Raw genomic sequence first — 15,484 nt, forward strand, 5'->3', positions numbered from 1 at the left:
TGTTTGTTGGGTTTTTCGTTTTTGGCTGGTTAGCTCGGTTGGTTAGAGCATGGTGTTGATAACACCAAGGTCAAGGGTTCAGATCCTGTACCAGCCACCAGCAAAAAACAAAACAAAACAAAAAAACAAAAACTATTTTCATCATGTGTACACATGACCTCCAAATCACTATGTTCTTTCCTTTTGAAAGTTCAATGCCCCCTCACCATTCTGATCACTCCTTTGCATGGTCCTGATGTGCTCCCATATTGCTTTTCAAATGTTCATTAGTATCGATATATTAACATAGCATTATCCATTTTGTTCCTTCAACTAAACTGTGAATTACTTAAGTCACCAGGTTTTAAAAAACTCAGAGGCCTTATTTTTTAAGAGTAGTTTTAAGTTTACAGCAAAATTGAGTGGAAAGTCCTACTGAGAATTCTTACATATTCCATCCCCCAAACCCCCAACACATGCACAACCTCCTGCACTGGTATATTTGTTACAACAGACATCGATAGATGATTATTAACCAAAGTTCCTAGTTTACATCAGGGTTCAGTCTTGGTGTGTACATTCTATGGGTTTGGACAAATGTGTAATGACATATATCCACCATTATAATATCATACAGAAAATATACATTGCCCTGAAAATCCTCTGTGCGCTACCTATTCCTCCCTCCCTCCCCCTAACTCCTGGAAACCACTGATCTTTCCATTGTCTCCATACTCTTGCCTACTCCAGAACGTCGTATAGTTGGAATTATACAGTATGTAGCCTCTTCAGATTGGCTTCTTTCTCTTAGTAATACGCATTGAAGTTCACCTCTATGTCTTTTTCTAACTCATTTTTTCTTAGCTCTGAATAGTATTTCATCATCCAGATGTAGCACAGTTTATTTATCCATTGACCTACTGAAGGAAAACTCGGTTGCTTTCAAGTTCTGGCAATTATAAATCAAGCTGCCCAAAACATTAATGTACGGGTTATTGTGTGGACATAAGTTTTTAACCGAGTTGGGTAAGTGCCTAAAAGTGTGACTGCTGGGTTTATAGGAAGCATACGTTTAACTTTGTAAGAAACAACAAAACCGTCTTCCATAATAGCACAAGGTATTTTTTATGCCCTCTAAAAGTACTAATATAATAAATCATTGTCAGTCAATGAATAAATTGAACAAATTTAAAATATTGTCTCATTTTAATTATTTTAGTACCTTTTTGACTTTTTTTAAAAGTGGGCAGAATTTTTATTTATTTATTTATTTATTTTTAAATTTTATTTTATTTTGTCCATATACAATGTGGTCGATTACTGTTGCCCATCACCGAAACCTCGCTCCCTCCTCTTCTCCCCCCTCCCTCCCAACAATGTCCTTTCTGTTCGCTTGTCTTGTCGTAACAACTTCAAGGAATTGTAATTGTTGTGTCTTCTTCCCTCCCCCCCGCCAGTTTATTTATGTATGTATGTATTTATTTTGAGCTCCCACATAGCACAAGGTGTTTTTAAACTTCATTTTGTGAAGTAGGAAACCATTTTTTAATGTAACGTATACCTATGGCACATTTTGAAAAATACGTAAAACTATAAAGAACGTCAATCACCCCTAGATAAACATATTTGGGTTTATTTCCTTTTTTAATTTTTGAATGATAAATTTCTAAAAATAGAAATAGAATATTTGATCAAATACAATGTATTTTTAAGGTTCTGGATTTATAATGCCCACTGTCCTCCAGAAAGTAGTGAATTCTACAAGAATGTCCTTGTCACTTCATTCTCGTCAGTATTAGATACTAGTAAATACTCTCTAATTTGGTGGCAAAATAATATCCCCTTGTTTTAACTAGCATTTCTTTTTTATTAGTGAAGGAACATTTTCCATATGCATATTTAATTTTTCGCATTGCTTATTCTCTGTATTGTTTACGGACTTTCGAAGGGCAGACCTTTCTATTTTTCTTTAAACCCTGAACTGCCTAATATGAATTATTCACAGTAATGAAAAGTGCAGGGATGGGGGTAAGGTTGAGGGATGTTGCCCAATGTTCGGTCAATACTAGCTAGTCTGAAAGATTAGGAGATAAAAGATTTAAATCTAAAATGAACATCATTAATTCACATCTCTTGAGTAAACCAAATCCCATCTACTGTGGGATCACAAAGAGAACACACCCAATTAGGGTTGACGGTCAGCAGGAAGCTGTTTTCTCGTTGACTGAAAAATAGAATAAGGGTAAATGTTTCACAGTCATCGGGTTAGAAGGATAGAAGATGTTCCTGGAATTTAGTAGAGGACTAAAGCAAAACGCCCACGCACCTCCTTCGAGCCGGAATCGATCCAGCGACCTAAGGGTGACAGCAGCAGCAACCCCTACAGTCCTCCGCTCTACCAGCTGAGCTATCAGAGGCCGCCCCGAGGTCCCCTAGGGTAGGTGTTTGATCATTTGGTAACAGCTAATGAGAAACCTGGCTTCCCAGTATTCGAGATTCGGGCTCGATGAGAGCTCGAGGTCTCAGAGAGCCGGGTCTGTAGTAACCCGAACCCTGGGAGCAGCATCGAGGCAGTAGAACAGGAGGTCGGAGCCCCAGGAAGTGAGGACAGAAGCGGAGCAGAAGCCACCCGCATCGGGATGTACCTGCGTAGCAACTGCACTAGGCTGCCCCGGAGGAATCCGAGAACCAGTTCTCGCTCCAGGAGCGCGGGAGAAACAGAGGCGCCAAGCAGGCTGCAAGCGGGAGGTGTGCAGGACTCCGCTGTCCTGGTTAGCAGTCGGCCAAAGCTAATTTCTTCCGCAAACACACAGGTTTGGGAGTTTTCCACCAGCTCCGGGAGTTTTCTCCCCAGACGCGACGAGTTTGTGCCTCACGTACTGAAGGGAGCAAACACCTATTTTTCCGTGATCGATCATAGGAGTCCCGACGCTGTGTTCTTTCGTCCCAAATCTTCAGGATCTGACTTTCACTGAAAGATCATAACGTGCTCTTTTTCAAGAAGTCTGTTTCAAAGATGAACAAGAGTAGCGGTTCGTGTTTCCCCTGCGTAATCCGAAAGAGATGCCTCTCGCAAGGCTCCAGCGAGACTTGAACTCGCGACGCCTGGTTTACAAGACCGGTGCTCTAATCCCTAAGCTATGGAGCCACCATAAGGTCTAGAACTTAAGTCAGTAATGTTTATATAATCGCAGTTAAATTACATTTATTCCTAAACAAAGTTTAGTACATTAATACATAACTAAAATTTAAAAGAATTTATTTTGAAGGAAGTGCCTCTTTATGCATGAGAAGCAAACATTTTCTTATCCAAGCCCAAACTGGAATGCAAGCCACTGGAAGGGTAGAGCCCACAGTCCATACTGCTCGGCCGCAGGCCTGACAAGCCACGGAGCTCGAATAACCCCAGGGCCAGCAGTGCAGTGTCCTACAGAAGGGAAGGATGACATCGAAAAGCAAAACATGACATCAGCGGCATCCTTCCCCAACCTGCTTGGATTCTTACAAAAGTAACTGCTCCGGCTCTCTTAGAGATTAGAGTTGCTTTTTGTTTGTTGTTTATGGAGGCGGCTTTCTCCAAGCACTGGATGTACCCCTAGGACCTTCGGAGTTTGTGGATCGAGATAGTGTGGGCGTGAAGGCATCCAGGCCTCCCCCGCCTTTCAGCAGCGTCAGGCTGGATCATAGATTTCTCTAGGTTTCCTGAGGCAGAAGCTGTCTAGAAGGCGACTAGCCCTTTCCTTGGTCCTGGACGCTCCTCTTCCTAACAACACCGAGACCAGGCGGCAGCTCCTGTCTGGGCCTCAGGGCTGTTCTGAGCGCCCAACCTGAAGTCCAGAGCAAATAGAAAATGACGTGGCATAGAACGGTTGGGGACGGGGTGCGTCTATTCTCTCCTGCTCTCCTTTGGTCTCAGCCTGCCAGGAGTCTGGCGCCTAGTCCAGGAGTTCAGTCATTCATTCAACAGCTCTTTATCGGGTTTCTCCCATGTGCCAGGTGCGTGCTCAGCTCAGGGTAGGCAGTATGATCAAGGCAGACACTGCTCCGCCCTGGGGAAGTTAAAGCTAGAACCCAAGAACTTCGTTCCCCAAGCAAAAGGGACAGCAGAATAAGGACAAATCCCCTCCCTTCCCAGCCTACCCAGCACTTTTTGGGTGCTAGAGAAGTGGGTTTCTCCTAGGGAAGAGGTTATTGTAGGAGAGCAACTTTCCCCGAAGGCACCTCCTGCACACCCTCGAAAGGTGCCTTAAATCCAGACCTATTATACACAGTTAACCAAATAAAGGTGAAGGAAAATGGCAAAAGCATGCATGTACGACGTGAGATGCTTTAGCCTAGCTACAATTCAGCCTCTTCCGAAGCGTGGGTTCGGCTTTTTCCCTTCCCAGATCCACCGGTAACATTTACCTGTAGGTGAAATTGGTGATCCTTGTTTTTCCCAGCTCCTCTAACCGCAGCTCACCTGAGCTGGTTCTGGTCCTAACACTTTAGTGCTCAGACCCTCCTGGTCCACAGACCGACTCGCAGCTCTGCCCGAGGAAAGCTGCGGCTCAGGTCCTCCGAAACTGCACGTGGATGTTTGGGGGTCTGGAGAAAAGCACTGGGCTTAAAAGGGGAATCAAAACTGTTCCAACAGCATGCTACAGCTAACAGGATAAATGAATATTCCTTAAGAGTAAAAAGGACTTCCCACTTTGGCTCGTCGGTCTAGTGGTACGATTCTCGTTTTGGGTGCCAGGGCCCCGTGTTCAAATCACGGACGAGACCAACATATTGTCCTTTTTTTCACCCCTTAGAGCCCAACAGTTGCCAAATGAAGCAATGGCCACCTATGTTGAAGCTCCTTTCAACCTCGACCGGTTTGAGGACCAGATTGTTGAGCAAACTGTCCGCTTCTGTGGAAAGATTCAGGGACAACCAAGATTCTACCAAGGGCCCAAGGGCCTCGTCGGAGATCGGGGTCCCCATTTCGGGCTCAGACGGGCTCTTTTATCAGGAGCGGCATGCTCAGGCAGTTCTTACCCGGCCACTTTGTGCGGAAAGATCTAGTGCACTTTTCACTAGGGCATTTTACACGGGAAAGATTGGTACTGAATGTGTGTTGGGGTAACACTACCGGCACAGAACCCGCTTCCTGAGGTTCTGGCCTCCGCGGTGGCCCGGCTGCGGCATGTGGGGTCAACCCGGCCCCGGCGCCTGGACAGCGGCGCGCAGTTGCGCTCCTGCTGCTCTGAGACCGAGACCGTTTATCCCACGGTTGCAACGCCGTGGCATCATCCGAATGCAAAGTCGCAGCCCCGGAAATCCCAGGGCCGAGGTCACAGTCCTCCATTCGGTTCAGAAGGAGCTCAACTGAATTATTTCCAGGTGGTGTTCTCCAAAACGCAATATTACATAGTGATAGTAATTTTTGCCATTTCTGGCAAGAACCCACGACATCGTTTAGTGCTCTTTGCTCACCTGAAAAGTCAACGAGCTGTACTGTTCGGCGTCTGCCTGTAACCTTAGAGTGTGGTTCTCCTGTTGTAGAAGTTGTTCACACTTATGCAGTGCTGGAAACGAGCTTATCTTTCTAAGCTGCATGCACGCAGGGAATCTTTGACAGGATTTGTCTAAACTAATCGTATTTGTCCTCTTCAAGCCTCTTCTTGAAGAGTTATATGTCCAGGAGCGAATAAAGCGTTTTGTGAGTAGTGATTGGAGGGAGGGGAGAGAGAGGAAAGAATCTGCCAAGATGCCCTGACTTCCAAGTTGGTTGTACATTACGAAAGGTGACACGTTAGCCCGTGATTTTGTGTTGGCTGAAGGACTACTGCTGGAGATGTCCAGTAGAAAGTTGGACATAAAATCCCTGGGTTCAGGAAAAAGATCCAAATTAAAAAAGGAATTTTAGGGATCAAAAAACCCAGGACGATGGTTAACACTGGTTTGGACAAGAACACATTGGGAAGAGTATTCACAGAGAGAATTTGAGGACAGGGCCCTGATGATGACCAGTGGCAAGAATTGGGACTTGACCTTGCAGGTTCCACCTGAATGGAGCAGCGCCAGCTTCCGCAGCTACCGGTCCAGAATTTGGAGTGCGTTTTACTGCTCTCTCTTCTGACAAGTAATGTTGCTGATTCTTGGGGATGAGAACCACCAGTTCATCCTTTCCCTTGGATTATTATTTGTCTATCAGTCTTCCCCTCTAAAGTCCAAGCTGCTTGTGGTTAGGGACTATTTCTAGTTCATCTTAACATATATTAGAATATCATAGTATCCAATAAAGGTGCTTAATAGACCTTGGTTGAGTGAATGAATGAATGAATAATAAATGAATGAACAAACAAATAAATCAATATCGGTCCCAAGATTTCCCAGGGCACTGCAAATAGAAATCCCCATTCCCTTTTCAAATCACCAGTGAAGTAGATAAAATTTACCACTAAGTCTTGTTCTTGGTAGGAACAGCAATAGTTGGCATTCTTAACTCTTTGATATTACAGCTTCTCATCCCAATCCCAATTTTGCTAAAAACAAAGTTTTAAGACAACAGATGTAAGAATGTAAAAAGATGAACAAATGAAAGGAACATAATCCAGTGACAAAATGAAGAGAGCTGTCTTTAACTTATCTTTGCAACAAAGTACAAATTAGAAACATACATTAAATGCTATTATTCATGAAATCCCTCATTAAGCTGCTTTTCCAAGGGCACCTGGGATTGCCATAGAGAAGTGATTAAGCCCCTTTATTAAATTTGCTTTGCCTCTTTCCCATCTAATATTAAATGTAATTTTTTCAAGAAAGTGTATACAAAAATATCCAGATGATTTTTTTTATGATTTTAAGAAAGTTTTTCTTAAAATTCCTGATTTGCATAAACAACTGGAAGGCTCTAGTGAGACTCTTAGTCAGTTTTTAACTTTTGGGAACAGGCCACACACAGTCTCTCTAAATGTTGGATTAAAGCTATGGATCCTCTTCCCAGACAGATGAATATGTTTAAACACTGAAACCCACCCTTACATTTCTTAGGTGACCATAGACCTTTAGGTTACGATCTCACAGATTGGAAGGTCTTATGAAGTGATGACGATATTGATCATAATATATCTATAATAATATGGGTTACTACTACGTATGAGATAGAATCAAGGAATTTTACCTGAAAGAGAAGAAGGATAGACTTGATGACTTTGAAGTTCATCAATGGTTCCAGAATTCAATCCTTTGGTGATATCATGAAGATGATGGGAAGGAGGGCGACAATGGAGAACACTGGACTTAAGAATAGGTACTGTGTCTCTTCACTTTCACTTTACTGTTTTCTTATTGAAACTCTTAGCAAGTAAAAAATTCCCTAAAAGTCTGCTACCACTTTCCTAAACATGTCCTTCAGAGCTTCCTTGACTCGCTCATTGCTCAGGGCATAGATGAATGGATTCAATAGTGGTGTCACAAATGTTGTTATCACCGTCACTTCCCAGTTGGCATCCACAGAGCCACTCTGTGATGGCTGCACATACAGAAAAATGGCACTTCCATAGGAGAGGGTCACCAGCATCAAGTGAGAGGTACAGGCAGAGAAGGCCTTCTGATGGCCTGAAGTGGAGGGGATGCACACAACAGCCAAGACTATGTGGCCATAGGACACAACGGTAATCATCAGTGAAGATACAATGACAAGAGAGGCCAGGACAAAGTCAGTTTCCTCCAGCTTCTTGGTGTTGGTGCCTGCCAGGCGCAGCAGTGGGCCACTGTCACAGAAGAAGTGCTGCACCACAGCACCCTGCTTACAGAAAGGAAGCAAGGCCACAGCCACTGTGGGGCCAAGGACAGGCAGGAGTCCCCACATCCAGCAGGCCAAGGCCACACGAAAGCACACAGCCCCACTCATGAGCAATGGGTAGTGCAGAGGATGACAGATGGCCAGGTAGCGATCCACAGACATGAAAGCCAACAGTAGGAATTCAGAGGCCAAAAGGAAGAAGTAGAAATAGAATTGGGTGATACATGCAGCAAAAGAAATAGTGTACTTCCCCGAGAGAAAATTGCTCAGCATCTTAGGAATGATGACAGAAGTGAGCAGAATCTCTAGGCAGGACAGTTTACCCAGAAAGAAGTACATGGGGTTCTGTAGACGAGTATCAGCTCTGACCACCCCTACGATCAACACATTACCTGTCAGAGTCAGCAGATAAACAAGAAGCAATACAGAAAACAGTTCCACTCTTGTGCTGTTGAGATTTGGGAAGCCTGCCAGGGTGAATTCTGTCACATCACCACGCTGGTTCCCACCAGGAGCCATTATCTTTTCTACCTGTGCAACAATATGAACATGATCCTGGTGAGAGAAGGTCCTCTTCTTAACAATCCTGAAACATATTTTATCACGGTATGGCACATGTATCCCCACTTTCTTCAGTCACAGATCCTGTTAAGATTTGAAGACCTGAGATCATCATCTGATTGATTTTAGAGCTAAAGAAGAATTTCCAGAAAGGGTAGCTAACATGTAGGTACGAAATGTCAGGAGCCTTTATGTTCACATCTCGTACTCTCGATCTTAAATGTTGATACCTCCTTATAATAATAATATCACTGAGCATCTGAGTTGAGAAAAAATATCAGAAAAATGATTTTGTGAAGAATATGATTCCTGTTCAACCAGGATCAGAATGTGAGCCAGACTGCCTCAGTATGGATTTCTACATCTCTACTTATTGGCCAAGAAGTGTTGGAAAGGTTACTTAACTTTTCTGTGTGCCTCAATTACAAAGACTGTAAAGAGCAAATGAAATAATAGTGCAAAGGATTTAAAAGAGTTTGCAGTACTTCACTGACAAATGATGTGGCAGAGAAAGTCCTGGGCTGCAAGTTAGGACACCAGAAGGTAAGCTTGGGTTGCCACTACCGTTGGAAGACTATCAGTGAATCTAGCCTATTTGTATTTAAATGTTCTGCGAGGCAATTAGTGTACCTGTTGTACGATATTATCCTTTTCATGGAAAATTTTCCCAGCAACCCAAGGATCTAACTAAACTCAGATTGTCACAAGACACTTGCATTCCTAAAGCAAGTTGTGCAATGTGAAAAAGTGAGAATGGGAATAAACTACATAGATTCATTCAAACAATCAGTCAGACAATTATCTATACCTACTTATTTAATATCAACTTCAAGTTAAGTATTCTGGGGAACATTAAGATGAGTTCCTTATGTTTTTTTTTTTTTTAAATTCACGATATACACACTACTAAACTACCAATCCAAGACTCTTTAACAAACTTGGGCTCTATTGGATGACTTGTCAGAGACAGAATTATGAATTCCTGGCTATAGTTATTAATGAACCAGAAATGAAGTTCTTATTCTTTAAGTCCTTCTAGTTCTGAGGACCACCACCAGTTAGAAAATCAAACCAATGATATTCTGAAAGCTTATTTTAAAAAATATCTCAGTCATCAAGAGAATACTGGTCTCTTTAGCCACGCAAAGCATAAAAATCTGGGCTCTGCCAGCCTATTGTTCTCTAGCACACCCCAACAGTCTTTGTTCTTAGAAAACTTTAGGCTCTTTACTTACAATTTTTCATCTGTGGGTCCCACGGGTGTGAGCAGGAAATTTTGTACCTTTTGTCGAGCAGAAAGCAGTTCTGTGGTCTTTCTCCCTACGGATTTATTCAGAGACTCCCTTCCTCCAGCTTCTATAGAAATTGCTTTATTGTCAGTAAACTCATTCAAATTTTCCCCCATATCTTTTTTGAACTTTTAATTTTTTGTCAAATTTTTAATTTCACATATTTGTTATGTACCTGATGCTGTACTTGGTGATTTAGAGGTAAAGGAAACATTGTCACCACCCTCATGTAGCTCACTGCCTAATGACAATGACAGAAGAATTAAGGTGTGTGGCAGGTGGAATGCTGCAGCCAAGTGTAGGGTACTGAGGGGGAACACAGAAAGGGAACCAAACTGAGACTTAGGGAGACGGGAAGTATTCTGGGGAAAGGCAATGCCTAAAATAAATACTAGGAAAGAAGTATGGATTTGATAGGAGACAAGGAAGGATCTTCAGTGGAAAAGAACAGTGTGTGAACATAGTCCATTTAGGCTAAAGCACAGAACGTGAGGGGTGGAGAGTAATGAGATAGGACTGGTCACCTCAAAGAGGATTCTTTCTGACACTCTGTTGCTCTCTGTGAAGACACTCCATTGAACTGAACTGAACTATATCTTAAGTGACAAGGAGATTAGTCCCAACCCTAAATATGGAAGAAATTCCTCCTACCTATCCCTGAGTGACCTTGACATCTCCATGAGTGTGGAGGCTCACCCTGCAAGAATTCTCTTTCCCTTTTTATGACTTAATGTCCCACTCCATCCTGGAGTCCTTCCCAGACCCTGTACTGTGAGGCTGATGATAGCCTGGCATCCTTAGAGTTCTGGAGGATGGGCAAAGCACTTGGGAAAACAGGGAGGAGCTGGATAATCTGCTGCTTCTCTTGGGCTTTCCTCCCTGGTACATTTCCTCAGATGCTGTTCTTCTGCTTCATAAACAAAGGGGCTTTCTGATCCCAAGGACATTGTTCTTGTGCTGCTCCTTCTTGTGGCTATGAGCAAGTCAGCCATCAGGGTCTACCCTAGCCTCCCTGTAGAAAGAATGTCTTCTGCAGTGTGGTCACTGTCTTAGGCTTCTGCAGGCACAATTCAAGTGAAAGACAATTATCTCACAATGGTACAAGATATGTCACTGCAAGAACAACATGAGGCTAAAAGGCAAGGGGTGGATATATGGAGTTACACCATTCATCTCCTATCTTTGAAAAGGCTTAGTGCACTTACTTATAGTTTCTTTCATCTCTCCTAGGGATTGAAAAATGTTTCATCTGAAGCCATGTCTTCACTTTTTTGCTGATGGGTTTCATGTGCAGAGTGTGTCAGTTTTCTTCTCGACCCCATCCTCCCTGGCTGCTGACATTAGCCTGAGTGCAGGAAAGGAGAAGACTGAAGAAGTTACTAGTTTCTAATCAATCCCTCCATTGAAGGATAGGATCCTTTATGCATAACCTTAGTTTCCAATGGAAATACCCCACATAAGGACTGATCCAGACATCAGGAGGTTAGCTAATGGCAGTGCTTTCTGGAGAAAGGTTACCCAGATGGTGAGAAGACAAGACCGGGAGAGAGAGAGGGAAAAAAATTGTAAAAGACCCATAGGACATTTGCAGTTCAACGGAAATTTCTCAGATATCATGCCTGATAAATCTGAAAAGGAGGCTGACCCTTCATTCAACAGAGGGTGAGCAGAAATATTTGTGCATTTCTCTGCCGACCACCTCAAGCCAGGCTGCTGTGAAAGTACAGTGGCATTATCAAAGGGAATGAGGGGAGAGATGGAGTCTGGCCAACTGTGGAAGGCTTTGACCATCATCAACCTTTCTCCTGCGTGACACTCGCGGAAAATGTTTGTATTCCAAGTAACACCAACATTGTGTCTTCTCCCTGAGGACTTGAGATGATATCGAGAATCTCTCCCCAGCTTCTAGGTTAGAAAGTGATGGGAATGATAAGATAGGAAAAGGTTCCCTGCATCGTCTCTAGCTTCTTTCACTGCTTCCCCATCCCTGTATCTCCTCGTGATAATGCAAGGGTACTTGAAAAAAATAGAATTAAAACATAATATGATTCCTTTCATGAACTTTTTGAAGTACTCTCATGTATATGTTTCCACATACCCAAAAAACATTATTTAGAATTCTGGACCATGGTTCACATTTTACTATTTGTGTCCATTCTATGCCCCTCACTAAAGACTTTCCTACCTCCTATTTATGGTCTAAGACTCAGTTTACTCTAGTGTATATAGTTCTTCCCAGAAGCTTTCTCTATCACCCCCCTCAATCTCACCCTCCTACCCACTCTCCAATTTGAACCGTGGCAAGTTCTGCTGACATCAATATTGATGTTTAATCCATTGTGTTATAATTTTGCTTTCTTGTCTGTATCCTCTGCTAGACTCTGAATTCCTGGGGCTGGAATATTTTCATCGCTGCATTTCTAGCACCAATCACAGTGCCTGGCACACACTAGATGCTTAATAAATGGCATGTGAACTAAATTGCTCTGAACCCCAGACTTGAGAAGCAACTGCTCATGTGAGATGAACACCAGTTGTCTTGAGCTGAGAGGAAGAGGACGCGGAGTCCCCTTGGACTAAGTTTAGCTGGATCTCATCCTTTCTGATCATACTCCTTTTTAGGGAAAAGAAAATACCTAAACAGAAGCATGAGAAGGGTCATCATTAGATTCTAATGATAAACGAGACAGGGTTTTATAGCCAACTGAAAGCAAACTTTATGTGAAGAAACAGGAAAACATTGAAATTCATAATATACAGGTTGGAAAATAAATTTGCTATTGTTCTTCATTCCTTCCAGATATAAATCTGGCCATTGCAAATATCAAAAAGCCCTGGGATTTGGCTCTGCACTTTACAAAGTCAGAGCTGTCTCCAGTGTTCTAGACCCTGGCTCACGCAGGTGCTTAGATGAAATGAAAACTCAGGGCAGCTCTCTTGCCCACCGCCAGTCTCCTTTTTCTCAGTCATCATTGTTAAACTGTGTAGATATATTAGTAGAATGCTTAGTAAATTATCTGTAATAACTTTTAAATTCTTTTTGCAGAGAGTTTTAAAGCCTATTTCTCTAGTCCCATTATATTTTTCTTATGTTCATATTATGTTCATGACAAGGAGCAATAATAGGTTAAGATAATATTTATGTACATAAAATTTGAGTAATTTTTTTCATGTTTTCCAACATCTTAAAACAAAAGACTATGTATAATGTCTAGAGTCACTGAATTATACTTAGACTATTTTGTATACTTTTAACAGTAGTTTTTCAAACAACCCCAGTAGTGATTTTCAAATTGGATTTCTCAGAGGTGCCTCAGGGAGTCTGGGGGACAAGGCAAGTAAGTAATGTGAGGCTTTAGCCTCCTACCTGTAATTCAGCCAGAAATCTTTTTTAAAAATATGTCTTAAAAAAGTTCTGCTGCTTGGGAAGAAAACAGAAGCTCAAACAGGTAACCTATCCATTCATTTACTAGACAGGTATTATATGCTAGACATTGGGTATATAAAGATGGGAGAAACATCAATCAGCGGCTTTTCTTAGCAGAAAATCAAACTGAGCAAAATGTTAATTTTCCCCCTTTGGTTTAGAATTAGGCATATTCTGTATAAACATGCTTATACATTTGTGTAATTTGAAAGTATATTTTAAAGGCCATCATTCTGTCTGAGACCTTTTATATTTTTACATCATTTTTTATATGAAGCAATATTTTTTTCATAATGCCATGCACATAACTTACAGTCTTTTTGTTGAAAATACTTTTTTCTTTGCTTTCTAGAATGAAAGACTGAAAACACTTTGTACTGATCTGGAAGAGAAGCATGCAGCCTCAGAGCTTCAAATTAAGCAGCAATCTACAAATTACCAAAATCAACTACAAGAGAAAGAGGTAAAGATTTTTACAGTTACTTTGTATTCATTTTACTGTAATGTCTTTAGGAAGGTTTTTAAGAGTTATAATATAAATCAAGCTATCTTGATCCATAAGAATATTGAAAGGGTGTTGAATTTAATAATTCCCGACTCATTTTGATAACACTAATTTAACAAGAACTTTCTAAGCTTTTCTACTAAGTTTATATTATATAAACTGACCTTTGTGGACTTTAATTTCTACTTTCCAAAAGAAGAAAAGTTTTTATGTAAAATGTCTTCAGGCATCTGTTGCTTGTAATTTCTGATTTTATGAAACTTTAATTTGTCATATTTTCCTAAGTTGTTTTAAATCAGTGTGGTTATTCCTAATGACTTTTTAAAATGCTTTTGATTACAAGTGTTATTATTTGTTGTATTGGCATGTACTTGATTTTCCATGGAAAAAGAATATGAAATATAATTATACTGTTTTATAAATGTTTTTGTTTTCTTTTAGTTTGATTGAAATGGTTGTTTTGAAATTGGCTTATCTTTTCTTTGCACTGCTGGTAATAGATATTATCTGATATAACCACTGTTATCCCGAATCCTTAAAATGTAGACTGCGTCCCCATTTGTCATGCTGTTATTGAATTCTCTTTAGTGTTTAGTACATAAGTGGAGTCCAATAAATACTCAGACTTGTATTGAATTTAACCATTTTATTAGCCAGATCATTTGGGTGTTTTTCAGTTTGTTGATTTAAATTTTCATGTCTACCATAACTTCATATTTAGGTGTTTTCAATTTAGATATATTGATTTCTAGTACCTTCAGTGACATGCTAAAGTTAAAAATAAAAGTATACCACATTAAAGATAAATATAAAATTTTAAATAGAGCTTAATTTTCAATCTATTGGGAATTTGATATCATAATACAATAAAGATAAATTACTTCAAAAATAAAATGAATACAGAAAAGCAAAGTTACAAGTTCAAATTAAAATTAGAAGCCCACTTACCACCAAATTGCTTTAAAACTCTTTAAACCTTACTCATTGATTTTTGTACTTATGGACTGGTAGCAGACATTCATGGCATCAGTCCATGGACCACACTTTGAGTAGCTCTGACTTATAGACATTATGATAGAATAGTAGTTCCTACCCAGGGCTTTACAGCTGAGGCATTAGTGACAATTAAAAATACACATGCTTATGCCCCCCAGGAGATGCAGATTTAGTGTACTGGGAAGGGGCCCCGGTACTGGTAATTTTCAAAAGCTCCATAGATGATTCTGATGCTTACCCCAAGGTTGAAAACACTGCTGTGGGAAATTTTGGCTTTTTATTTTCTACTTAACTTTTGATATTAGAGAGCACATTAAGCATTCAAGTTTGCAAATGTGTCTTCGTTATTAGAGCTTGCACTGTGTAACTCTACAACTTGATATAAATGTCTGTTGTATAAGGACAACGTTTTGTGTTATAGCGACATCTAGAAAAAGTTGTGTATTTCAGTACCTTTACTAGGATGAAAGCTAATATGTGACTGTATAAAACTGCTCTTTTCTGAATCTATTTGCTGCCCTCATTGTGATGTTCATATTCCCCCCAAAGTGCAATTTATTTCATATCATTTTGGGGAAGATGAATGAAATTTGTGTACTACTCTAAATCTCCCTTAGGGAAGGATATCTAATATGAAAAACCTGTTTGTTATGACATATGACATAAATGTGTTTGGGTTTTGTTTGTCTAAGTGCTTAACTTTACTCATGTAGAAATACTGTTACTTGTTGGCTGTTTTCTCAGTGTCACATTTTCCTTAGTTGTGGCGGAGTGTCTTTTGGACTAGTTTGAGTTCTTCATAAAAGGCTAATACAGTTTTCTCTAGATTACTCACTTGTGTTTTTAGTAATCTTTCATTCCGAATCGATGTGGAATTATGGTAGATTCTGTGTTCATAATTTCTTTGAGGCTGTGACTTGGTATCCAATACATAAACTGACACAGGTTTCATT

General features: G+C 40.7%; 1 protein-coding gene and 2 non-coding genes across 3 annotated transcripts; all 3 read right to left on the bottom strand.

Moving 5' to 3' along the window:
* Positions 1-2,306: 2,306 nt before the first annotated feature.
* On the bottom strand, positions 2,307-2,396 carry TRNAY-GUA (transfer RNA tyrosine (anticodon GUA)). The gene is given in 2 exon segments: positions 2,307-2,342; positions 2,360-2,396. It is a non-coding gene; the product is annotated as a tRNA-Tyr (tRNA).
* A 658-nt stretch (positions 2,397-3,054) lies between these two features.
* Positions 3,055-3,127, bottom strand: TRNAT-UGU (transfer RNA threonine (anticodon UGU)). The gene has a single exon. It is a non-coding gene; the product is annotated as a tRNA-Thr (tRNA).
* A 4,197-nt stretch (positions 3,128-7,324) lies between these two features.
* On the bottom strand, positions 7,325-8,272 carry LOC134371665 (olfactory receptor 6S1-like). Its single transcript, XM_063088521.1, has one exon. The coding sequence runs from the start codon at positions 8,270-8,272 to the stop codon at positions 7,325-7,327; it is 948 nt and encodes a 315-aa protein (XP_062944591.1).
* Between the last annotated feature and the right edge of the window lie 7,212 nt (positions 8,273-15,484).

The sequence above is a fragment of the Cynocephalus volans genome, chromosome 3, assembly GCF_027409185.1.
Source record: "Cynocephalus volans isolate mCynVol1 chromosome 3, mCynVol1.pri, whole genome shotgun sequence".
Taxonomy (NCBI): domain Eukaryota; kingdom Metazoa; phylum Chordata; class Mammalia; order Dermoptera; family Cynocephalidae; genus Cynocephalus; species Cynocephalus volans.